The 12455-nt window shown below is 54.1% G+C and overlaps 1 protein-coding gene across 4 annotated transcripts in view; it reads right to left on the bottom strand.

The window, feature by feature from the left end:
* atad2b (ATPase family AAA domain containing 2B) overlaps positions 1-12455 on the bottom strand; it is a 62156-nt gene that overhangs the window by 38805 nt on the left and 10896 nt on the right. Inside the window, exons 12-21 of one of the 4 annotated variants that reach the window (XM_064340751.1) lie at positions 11269-11443; positions 10615-10703; positions 9889-10048; positions 9624-9714; positions 8939-9250; positions 8203-8347; positions 7671-7857; positions 6898-7083; positions 1572-1594; positions 1128-1240 (exon numbers count right to left, since the gene is read on the bottom strand). In XM_064340751.1, coding sequence (XP_064196821.1) covers positions 1128-1240; positions 1572-1594; positions 6898-7083; positions 7671-7857; positions 8203-8347; positions 8939-9250; positions 9624-9714; positions 9889-10048; positions 10615-10703; positions 11269-11443 — 1481 coding nt within the window. Of the gene's footprint in view, positions 1-1127; positions 1264-1402; positions 1426-1561; positions 1595-6897; positions 7084-7670; positions 7858-8202; positions 8348-8938; positions 9251-9623; positions 9715-9888; positions 10049-10614; positions 10704-11268; positions 11444-12455 lie in introns of all 4 variants that reach the window. The other 3 variants (XM_064340749.1, XM_064340750.1, XM_064340748.1) reach the window with 3 other exon arrangements.

Below are 12455 nucleotides of genomic sequence, written 5' to 3'. Positions count from 1 at the left end.
GCGGCCTCTCCACCGCGCGTGGAATTCCCGCTAACAGGCCAAACCCCGGACGCCTCAAATCGGGTTTGAAAATTAAAATGTGACGCTATTTTTAATTCAGAAAAGCACAAATGACGTTTTCTCCCAACTTTGAGTTCCCTACTCAAATCAGGTTTATATTTTAAACGGAAGAACGGTATAACTTTCAGAGGGCGACGGAGCGGCTTCTGAGAGGCGAGCGTAAATTTTGGGAAGCTCAGTTTTTTGTCTGCAGAGGCACACGCTGCACCCCCTCTGCAGTGACGGATGGCGTTTGGTCGGGAAATTAATCTCCAAAGCGATGACCTGTCCTGTGTGTCAGCCCTGGCAGCGCATCGATACGGCAGAGCTTCATGTTCCAGCGACGGCAGGCCGGTGAGCTTCCCCGGCCTCCAGGGACGTCGCAAAACTTCCCCTGACTTCCCCGCGACTTCCAAAAGGATCAAAATACGTTTGAGCGTTTTTTTTTTTTTTCCACTAGGACATCGGGAACCTTGAAATGACGTCCGCAGACAAACTTTAATTCTTTGGCGAAGTGGCTTTAGTGGAACCCGCAGGCGGAACTGAGGGGGGCCGGCTGCGTGATTGGCAGCTGTCAAAGCCGCGTCTGTCTGTTCTGATCGGCGTTGAGGACGAGAAGACGGGAGGACGAGCGGAGGCGGGGGGGGGAGGGGAGGTGCACGTGTGGGGCCGCGGGGGGTGAGCAGGCGTGCGGTCCGGCGCGTTTGACCTGCGAGGGTGACCTCGAGCACCTCCGGAAAGGGGGTGGGGGGGGGGGTAGGAGGGGGTTGTTTGTGTGAGAAACATCACTCGGTCGAGCCAGCTAATTCACCCTGCTAACAGCCCACACACCTCCCCTCTAACAGAGCTGGGCTGGGGGGATCCATACTGGCAGGAGGGGGGGGGGGTGGGGGTGGGGGGGTGAGGCAGCAGGGGGCAGGCTGGGAAGGCAGGAGGCCCGGGTGAGATTCTGATGCACAGTGGAGATGAGGTTACACACAGCAGAACATTACACACCCATTGTCTCTCTTACACACACATTCAAACTCACACACACACCCCTGAAAATAAACTCAGGTGTAAATAAGCTCAGGTGTAAATGAACTCACCTGTTCTGCTGCGGGTGGGCGGAGCCCTGGCCACCTCCACCAGGAGGAGCTCTCTGAAGAACCTGCGCCGGTCCTCCTCATCCGGTCTCTGCAGGTTCACCACCTCCTCATACCTGCTCCTGAAGAGCCCTCTCACCTGTAACACACACACACACACCTCCTCATACCTGCTCCTGAAGAGCCCTCTCACCTGTAACACACACACACACACCTCCTCATACCTGCTCCTGAAGAGCCCTCTCACCTGTAACACACACACACAAACCTCCTCATACCTGCTCCTGAAGATCCCTCTCACCTGCGTAACACACACACACACACACACACCTCCGCATACCTGCTCCTGAAGAGCCCTCTCACCTGTAACACACACACACCAACCTCATCATACCTGCTCCTGAGAGCCCTCTCACCTGTAACACACACACACAAACCTCATCATACCTGCTCCTGAAGATCCCTCTCACCTGTAACACACACACACACACCTCATCATACCTGCTCCTGAAGAGCGCTCTCACCTGTAACACACACACACACACCTTATCATACCTGCTCCTGAAGAGCCCTCTCACCTGTAACACACACACACACACACTCATCATACCTGCTCCTGAAGATCCCTCTCTCTCTATCTCACTCTCTCTCTGTGCGTGTGTGTGTGCAACTCTAAACCAGGAAGCAGACAGCAGGAGGTATTTTCAGTCTGGCTCAAGGCTGAAATCCCTGTACAGGGGGGTCTATCACACCCTATCACAGCACCTTCAGACAGAGGTCAAAGGTCAGGTGTCAGCATGACTCTCCCACAGACGCCCCGAAGGGTAAAAGATGTCATTACCCAAACACACACCAGACAGCAGCGCTCACTCCCAATGCCCCCGACCGCCCCTGCTACAAACATCGTTTCAGAGTGACCCCCATTACCCCCCCCCCCATCCCCACCCCCCACGGACCCCCTGGAACACCGGGTAGAACGTTCGGGAGATTCGGGGACCTGCAGCCAGGTAGAACATTCCGGAGATCACGCGTGCACACAGCGCTCACATAGCGCTCACACAGCGCTCACATAGCGCTCACACAGCGCTCACACAGCGCTCACACAGAGCTCACGCAGCGCTCACGCAGCGCTCACGCAGCGCTCACGCAGCGCTCACGACAGCGCGCTCACAGCGCTCACGCAGCGCTCACGCAGCGCTCACGCAGCGCTCACGCAGCGCTCACACAGCGCTCACACAGCGCTCACACAGCGCTCACGCAGCGCTCACGCAGCGCTCACACAGCGCGCTCACAGCGCTCACGCAGCGCTCACGCAGCGCGCTCACAGCGCTCACGCAGCGCTCACGCAGCCCTCACACAACACTCCCACAGCGCTCACACAACGCTCACACAACGCTCACACAGCGCTCACACAGCGCTCACACAACACTCCCGCAGCGTTCACGCAGCGCTCACGCAGCGCTCACACAGCGCTCACACAGCGCTCACACAGCGCTCACACAGCGCTCACACAGCGCTCACACAGCGCTCACACAGCGCTCACACGGACGCATCGCACGCCAGGAGGACGCAGCGTTGTGTTTTCAGGGCTGTTTTGCTCCCCACTTTGCAGCCACTTTCTTCCTCTGGTTCTCCTACGGAGGAACACCTGCTGCACCAGCAATCTACCTGCCTCAGCGTGCTGTCTGTCTGTGTGTGTGCGTGAGAGAGAGAAAGAGAGTGTGTGTGTGTGGGTTTACTTCAGTCAATAAAAAAGGCTTTTATGTTGTCAGAAACACAGAACAAAAAGCCACTAATTAACAAGCAAAATCAATTTATCAAGATGAAAATGGAAAAATAAAAAATAGTTTATTTTTTTTTTTTTTTAAACGGTGAGAAAAACAAGCTTAAAAAAATGGCTTTCATGCGGTGCCAGCTCTCTTAATGTGGACTGGGGCTGAAAAGCCGTCCTTTCCTCAGACAGCCTGGCTCAGACAGACATGAAGAGAGACGTTTCCACAGAAGTGAGCTCAAAGCGGACCTGCGGACACATCTGTGTGCAGCGGGAGTCCAGGTGTGAGCTCACACAGGTGAGGACGTGTGCGTGATGTGGTTCAGGACTCGGGGGGGTGGGGGGGGGGGGCTAGCGGTTTTTGGCGGGGGTATCAGTGTACCCGCAGCCTTCCCTTCCAGAACCAAAGGCCCAGCTTCAGTCAGACAGGAAGATAAACACACACAGTCTCGTAGGGGAGGGGGTGAAACGGTTATCCCCCGTTCATCCAGCAAGTTCTGCTCCATCAAACCAGGAGAGCAACCAGTCCTACTGCAGAGCAACTCCATCAAACCAGGAGAGCAACCAATCCCACTGGAGAGCAACTCCATCAAACCAGGAGAGCAACCAGTCCTACTGGAGAGCAACTCCATCAAACCAGGAGAGCAACCAGTCCTACTGCAGAGCAACTCCATCAAACCAGGAGAGCAACCAGTCATACTGCAGAGCAAATCATCAAACAGGAGAGCACCAGTCCTACTGAGAGCAACTCCATCAACAGGAGAGCAACAGTCCATGAGAGCAACTCCATCAAACCAGGAGCAACAGTCATATGAGATGCCGGCCTCTGTGCTGCTCTGGAGTCAGTTGAAGTGTGTTTGCTTGCTTCAGATCCATAAACCCCCAAGTGTTTCAATACCAGCCACTATAAAGCTGACAGGAACTTCTAATCTAAATCGTCCCACATCCCACACAAAAACTGTCTGGACCCATTAAAAAAACATGAAACTGAAGGAAAAACAACATTAAAATCCCAGGAAAGTGAACTATGCTTTTGAAAGGTGTCTGACAGTCTGAAGTTCTAACGGGGTTTGTTTAGTGCAGGAAGCCGGTGTGAAATAAGGAATAATCTCTCACTCTTTACGAGCACAGATCCGTCCCCATTTCCTTTAACTCCACGGCTGAAGTGTTAAAGAAATCTTGCTGTTATTGCGAGTGCGAGAATGACACTGCAGACGTGCTTAAAGGTGAAGTTTCTGAAAAGAAGCACGCTGAAAAAGTTTGATGTGGTAGGTGCGTTAAAAGGTGAAGTTCCTGAGAGAGAAACAAATAAAGGTGTGCTCACCCTGCCCAGTAGGGGGCGACGGGTTCGATGCGGCAGACGCGTTCAAAAAAAAGTTTCAGAGAAAGGGAAACGTCAGCGTAGTGCCGGGCGGGACGGAAGGGGCTTTGTGTTTTCGGAGGTTCAGACGCTGAAAGGTGAAGTTGAGAAACACAGGAGAGAGAGAGAGAGAGAGCGGTGGAGTAGAACGGGGCGAGTGAGCCGCGGGGGCTGATGGGAAAGCGCTGGAGTAGAACGGAACGTAGCACGCCGTGGGGGCTGATGGGAGATTGTTTTTCCTGTCTGCGGGGCACTGGGGCGGATCTCTGCTGCGTTTGGGACGCAGCCAATCGCACGGACTCACACAGCCCCCATGCTGAAACTGACTGACAGAGAGCCTGAGGGCAATCCCCCCCCCCCCGGGGGGGGGGTTGGGGGGGGCACACAGAGGGTTCATCGCGGAGCTCTGATCCGACAACATAACAGCTGACTTTCAGCATGCAGCACAACTACCCCCCCGACCCGTCTGACAACACCATCATCCCCCCCCCACCCATCTGCGAAACCGCCATCTCTCTCAACCAATCAGAACCCCATATCCACAGTGCTGCTCTAAACTACTGATTGCAAAGCACCCCCCCACCGCCCCCCTTTAGCCCAAATCAGCGCAGCGTGGGCTCGTCCCATTCTGAAGGACATCTTAAAGATGTAAGTAATGCAGCTCGTTCCTGTACTCCCTAATTAAACAGGAGACGAGCGTCTGAAAAGCACTTCCTGCTGAGAGACTTCCTGCCCGCCAGAGAGCGCCGTGCTGAATGAGTAACGAGGCTATCCCGCCGGTGCGCGCCATTGGCCGAGAGCAGCCACCGTTTCATTTTTCCCGGCATCCGATTGGTTGAGAGCGGCTACAGATTTGTTTTCCCGGCGGGCGATTGGTCGAGAGCGGCCACAAATCTCCACCTCCTTCCTCAGTGTCCACCCCCATCTCAGGCTACACGGCATCACACACACACACACACACACACACACACAGAGAGGAAAGCTCCTGCTGTGGTCTACAGCACCTCATAAACAAACACACACACACACACACACACACACACACACACACAGAGGAAAGCTCCTCCTGTGGTCTACAGCACCTCATAAACAAACACACACACACACACACACACACACACTGTGCACATAAACCAGTTACACACAAACACGCCCGACACACAATAAAAGGACATGCTAAAGGCTAAGCTCAACATAAGCTGCTAAACCTTCGCAGGCAGGGGCACTTGTAGTGTTTTTAAACTGGTTATAAATCATCTGTGGAAATAAAACCAAGTCTCTCTCCGGAGAAGCGTTTTAAATCTGGAGCTCCGCGCTCACGGCAAGCGTTTTAGACCTGCCCGTGCGCTCACACACACGCAAACGGCTTCATCAGCGATGGCGTTCACACTTCCCCCCGAACCCTGGGGGGAGGGGGGGGGCACAGGGGAGGGGACTTACTGTTCCCCATTCTCACACCCCACCTGCCCAAAGACCACTCCTCAAAGTCCAATGCCTACAAACCCACCTGCCTCAATTCCAACTGCCCTACAAACCCACTACCACACTCACTGCCCCCCACCTGCCCCTACAAACACGGGCTCTAATCAAACAGGCCTTCCTTGAATCCGGTCAAAACCATATCCTCCTGTCTCCTTCCCTCCCTTTCTCCATCTGACCCTCTCACCATCTCTTAATTAATTTCACCCTCCCCTTATCTCCCCTCAAACTCCCCCCCCCCGCTAAAACTCCCTCCATCAGAGTGTGTGTGTCTGACTGTGAGAACAGCGGGAGTTCATCCATAATTACCCAGCATGAGAAAACACCACAGCAGCAGCAGCCCCCCCACCCACCACCACCACCACCACCACCACCACCCCCCCATCCCCCCACAACCCTCTCAGAGAGACAGGGTGGGAAAGTGTCAGACGTGTGCGTGTGCGAGAGAGAGAGAGAGAGAGAGAGAGTATGTGTGGGTGGGTGTGTGTGTGTGTGTGTGTGTGTTAAATGTTAATGAACAGACACCTCCGGTAGCCCCCACCTCCCCCGACCCCCCCCCTCCCCCAGCAGGCCATTGATCAACGGGCTCAGCAGCAGCCAGCAGCCCCCTGCAATGCATCATGGGTAGGACAGGCGCGGGAGCGTTTGATCGGGTGTCCCGGGGTAAAGCCTGACACCAGAGCTCCACAGAGTAATTACTGCCGTCCTGGGGGGGGGAGGGGGGGTTCCGGTGACAGACCCTGTTAAGGCACTGCCCTATTCTGGGGGGGGGGCGTGCAAGAGGAGAGAGATATAAGGGAATGAGAGTGTAGAAAATGTGTGTGTGCATGTGTGAGAGCGAGAGAGAGAACAAGGATATGGAGAGAGGGGTGGGGTGGGGGACTTGCTAGAGAGCAGAGGTGCGCACACACACACACACACACACACACACACACAGCCTTTCCACAGTGAGAGAGACGTGCTGAGATAATATAATCTCAGTGACACCTGGCTGCCCAGATGTGCTAACCTAACTGATAAACCAATCACAGCACAGCCTGCAGCTGCTAAACCAATCACAGCACAGCCGGCTGCTGCTAAACCAATCACAGCACAGCCTGCAGCTGCTAAACCAATCACAGCGCAGCCTGGCAGCAGTACAGGTGGGGGAGCAGAGGGCTCACCTCCTCGGGCAGCTGCAGGTAGGGGGTCTCGGAGGTGGCGAGGATGAGGATGGGGGTGAAGGAGGGCAGGTCCTGCAGTAAGGTGAGGAAGGTGCTCCTGAGCGTGTCGCTGACCGCCTCCCACCACTCGCTGATGTGCGGCAGGTACACCACGCTGGGCACGGTCCGCCGGGCCTCCCGGAACACCTGAGAGAGAGAGAGAGTGCGCCTGTTACACCTGTTTATACCTGACACATTACAGACACACCTGTTACACCTGCTCATACCTGACACATTACAGACACACCTGTTACACCTGCTCATACCTGACCTTACATAACTTACACCTGTTTACACTGTATACCTGCATCAGACACTGTTACACGTACTGTTCATGTTCCTACACTTACAGACAACGTAACTGTTACCTGACACCTACAGACAACCTGTCACTGCTCATTGAACATTAATACACCTGTCACCTGTTCCTGTTACCGTTTTACCTGACACTCAGACGTTACGTTACACCTGTTTACTGCCATCAGACCACATACCTGTCATCTGTACATCACACATAACGTTTACGTGATCGATGTACAGCTGCACTGTCCTTTGACACACTGTGGTATGAGAGGTGTCCGTCGTGTGTGTACAGGTGTGTGTGTGTGTGTGTGTGTGTGTGTGTACCTGTGCGCAGGACTCCTCGGGGGTCCTGGTGCAGGTGGTGCAGAGGGTGGGCAGGTCCAGTGTGTGTGTGTGTGTGAGAGTGTGTGTGTGTGTGTGTGTGTGTGTACCTGTGCGCAGGACTCCTCGGGGGTCCTGGTGCAGGTGGAGCAGAGGGTGGGCAGGTCCAGGCGGTGCACACAGAACTTCTCCAGGTGGTGCAGCACGGCGGGGGCCAGGTGAGAGCTCTGCCCCGAGCCCGGCTCGCCCGCCAACAGCAGCCGCGGCCGGAACGAGGAGGGCTGCCGGCACGCCGAGCTGCGGGGGGACACGCCCGGTTACGCCCGGTTACGCCCTGCATTACGCTCTCAAACCCTGAGCACACCGACCAGCGACACTGAAAATTCTACCTGCAGAAATTGCAGTAAAATTGGTTTTCCCTGAAATATGGGCTGTCATTCCCAAATCATCCACAGGGTGGCAGCAGTGGTACATATTTGGATTTGGAGACACAGCAGCACTGAGTTTGGACCCTGACTGATCCTTTCTCTCAGCATCAGTGCTGTTTGAGTAACACTCACAGTGTGAAATGCAGTGTCAGTGCTGTTTGAGCAACACTCACAGTGTGAAATGCAGTGTCAGTGTTGTTTGAGTAACACTCACAGTGTGAAATGCAGGAAGGGCTTGCTTGCAGTGTCGGTGGCGTGTTTCTTGGGGGACCCTGATTGGATGTGATCGTAGATGGAGGGGGCGGAGCTATCCTCATCGTCACTGTACAGCAAGTCCTCCAAAAGCTGATTGTCTCCATCTGAAACAACCGCACAGAAACATTCTGCAAATGTTCACACAACGTTACCCTCTCAGTTCAGTACAGTATTACCCTGAAACAACCGCACAGAAACATTCTGAAAACGTTCACACAACGTTACCCTCTCAGTTCAGTACAGTATTACCCTTTCAGCACAAACGTTAATGGCTACCGCTCAATACATTTATTTCCCTGCGTTCAGACAAAAGCAGTCATATAAATGAGTTACATTTTGTGTATGTAATATATAAATACATAATGCACTTTCATTAAGGACTGCCCTATTAGAGAGAGAGAGAAACATAGCAAGAGCAAGAGAGTGAGAAAGAGAGAGGGAGAGCGATAGAGAGAGAGAGAGAGAGAAAGAGAGAGAGCGATAGAGTGAGAAAGAGAGAGGGAGAGCGATAGAGAGTGAGAGCGATAGAGAGAGAGAGAGAGCGATAGAGAGAGAGAGAGAGAGGGAGAGAGAGAGAGGGAGCGGAGCGGCGCGGCGGTGCGTACCGTCCCTGGCGTCGGAGTGAGAGAGAGAGAGAGACAGAGAGAGAGAGAGAGAGGAGAGAGAGGGGAGCGGCGCGGCGTGTCGGTGCGTACCGTCCCTGGCGTCGGCGTGCGAGAGCTCTGCGTGGGGGAAGACTCTGAGCAGGCGGACCTGCACCTGCGCCAGCATGCGCTCCAGCAGGGGGCGCACCTGGGGCGCCAGGGCGTGGCCGGGGGGCAGCAGGGCGCGCTGCGAGGCGGGCAGCACGCGCCGCATGGCGTGCTGGAAGTCCTGCGGCCGCAGCACGATGGACTCCACGTCCAGACGCAGCTTCCGGCTGCTTCCGTAGATCTGCGGGTAGCGCCGCCGCAGCGCCACCAGCGCCGCCTCCGTGCAAAGTGCTTTGATATCGGCGCCGCAGTAACCTAGGCGACCGCGCGGGGGGCGGGGGAGGGGGGGGGCGCAGACCACAGCATCGTTACAAAATACATTCATAAACAAACACCCAACAGTGCTGCCTAAACTCATTACTAATTAATCAATCACCTAATTAATCAATTAAGAGACACCCAACAGCAGCTAAACCTTGAGCTGAAATGTATGACCCTTCTAATGAACTAATGCCCGTGCCACTGTAACAGACACTACTGTTGAACAGTAAATACTCCTCCCTGTTTGCTAAGTCGCCCTGCATTACATTCCATTCCAGTTTAAGATCAAGGTTAAGACTGAAACGTCAAAAGGACAGAATGTGTGTGTGTCTGTGTGTGTGTGTGTCGGGGTCCCCCAAATTCTCACCGACGCATTTCTCCGCCAGCTCCCCCAAAAAGGGCTCGGCCAGGCGGGGGTTCCACTCGCGCGTGTGGATCTGCAGAATGTGCTTTCTGGCCTGGGGGGGCAGAGAGACACCGTTAGAGAGGAGGGGGGGTCACCTGGTCTGTAGGTGAGACGGGCAGCTCAGCTGAGATGGGGGGGCTCAGGTGAGATGGGGGGGCTCAGGTGAGACTGGGGGGGGCTCAGGTGGGACGGGGGGGCTCAGGTGAGTTCCAGGGGGAGGGCTCACCTTCTTGTCCGGCAGGTTGAAGAGAAACTCCCTGTCGAATCGGCCGGGCCTCCTGAGGGCGGGGTCGATCGAGTCGATTCTGTTTGTAGCACCGATGACCACGATCTCCCCCCTGCTGTCCAGCCCGTCCATCAGAGCCAGCAGCGTGGAGACTATAGAGCTGGGGAGGGACACACGGACAGAGAGTCAGACAGACAGACTCATAAACAGACTGCCAGCGCAGACTGCAGAGTGACTGCGCAGCTCAGCTGGGGGACTGCAGAGTGACTGCGCAGCTCAGGATTTAAAAGGATAACTTCTGATAAAACTAATAAACAATTTTAGACCGTTTAATTTCACAGCAGCTTCAATAACTCAAAAACAGCACTAATTTTTTCCAGTTTGTCCGTATCTAAGGGCCACTTGTCAACATTACTCCAGCGAATCCCAGGGAAACAGCAACAGGCTTTCATTAATAAGAGATCTCCTCCTGCAGTGCTCTCTACCACACGCCACTACAGCAGGCTATCGGCACACAGCTGCCATCCCCTTGGCCACCAGCAGGGGGAGCCGCGGTTACGCTTCTGTGGAGGGAGACTGCTGGAGCCTTACTGAACGGTGAGCGCGGGGAGTTCTGCAGCGGTTAGCGTGCGTAGCCACGCGCCACACCAGCGGTTCACAAACACCCGGGATCGGATGAGGCAGCGGAGAGAATGGGGGTCCTTTCATTTCATTTCAGTGGGTTACCTGTGAATCTGATCCTGCCTGCTGGACCGAACGGGCGCCAGGCCGTCAATCTCATCGAAGAAGATGATGGACGGCCTCATCAGGTACGCCTGCAGAGAAACACACCTGTGATTACACCTGCACACACCTGTACACACCTGTGATTACACCTGCACACACCTGTACACACCTGTGATTACACCTGCACACACCTGTACACACCTACACACATCTGTACTTACACCTCAACACTTACAACCTGCACACACCTGACACACCTTATGTTCCTACTCACACATTCTGATGCAACACCATCATGATGACACTGAACAGCCTGTACAGCGACAGGGAAGTGGGCATGCAGAACCTGTACTCCCTGTGACTGTACAGCTCTCCGCACGCGAGCTCACTGTACAGAGCACGGCTGCGTCCGATTCGCCGCACCACTTGCTGACGACAGCGCCACACCTGCTTCCCCGTACACACCCGTACACACCTGCACACACCTGCACACACCTTTATGTTTCCTTATACTCTCATTCTGACTGCGAACAGCCGATTCATGCTGAATGAACAGGCCTGTGACAGCGTGACAGGGGAAGGTGGGGCTAATGGAGAACGGGTCACTCCCATGATGCACCTGTACAGTCGTGCTCCCCGTCACGGCGAGCTCACCTGATCGAAGAGGAGGCGGAGCTGCCGCTCCGATTCGCCGACCCACTTGCTGAGACAGTCGGCGCCCTTCCGCATGAAGAAGGACACCTTGCGGTCGCCTTGGCTGCACTCGTTAGCCAGCGCTCGCGCAACCAGCGTCTTCCCTGTGCCGGGGGGGCCGTAGAACAGGCAGCCTCTACAGAGAAACAGGCATGTTACATACAGCCTCTACAGAGAAACAGGCATGTTACATACAGCCTCTACAGAGAAACAGGCATGTTACATACACTCTCTACAGAGAACACGCATGTTACATACACTCTCTACAGAGAAACACGCATGTTACATACAGCCCCTACAGAAAACACGCGTGTTACATACAGCCTCTACAGAGAAACAGGCATGTTACATACACTCTCTACAGAGAACACACGTGTTACATACAGCCTCTACAGAGAAACACGCGTGTTACATACAGCCCCTACAGAGAACACGCATGTTACATACACTCTCTACAGAGAACACGCATGTTACATACAGCCTCTACAGAGAAACACGCGTGTTACATACAGCCTCTACAGAGAACACGCATGTTACATACAGCCCCTACAGAGAACACGCATGTTACATACACTCTCTACAGAGAACACGCAAGTTACATACAGCCTCTACAGAGAACACGCAAGTTACATACAGCCTCTACAGAGAAACAGGCATGTTACATACAGCCTCTACAGAGAACACGCATGTTACATACACTCTCTACAGAGAACACGCAAGTTACATACAGCCTCTACAGAGAACACGCAAGTTACATACAGCCTCTACAGAGAACACGCAAGTTACATACAGCCTCTACAGAGAAACAGGCATGTTACATACAGCCTCTACAGAGAAACAGGCATGTTACATACAGCCTCTACAGAGAACACGCATGTTACATACAGCCTCTACAGAGAACAGGCATGTTACATACAGCCTCTACAGAGAACACGCATGTTACATACAGCCTCTACAGAGAAACAGGCATGTTACATACAGCCTCTACAGAGAACACGCGTGTTACATACAGCCTCTACAGAGAAACAGGCATGTTACATACAGCCTCTACAGAGAAACACGCGTGTTACATACACTCTCTACAGAGAAACAGGCATGTTACATACTCTCTACAGAGAACACGCATGTTACATACACTCTCTACAGAG

Source organism: Anguilla rostrata, chromosome 6 (genome assembly GCF_018555375.3).
Source record: "Anguilla rostrata isolate EN2019 chromosome 6, ASM1855537v3, whole genome shotgun sequence".
Lineage (NCBI taxonomy): Eukaryota > Metazoa > Chordata > Actinopteri > Anguilliformes > Anguillidae > Anguilla > Anguilla rostrata.
Note: the sequence above shows the minus strand (reverse complement) of the source record. Positions and strands in the feature narration are given on the sequence as shown.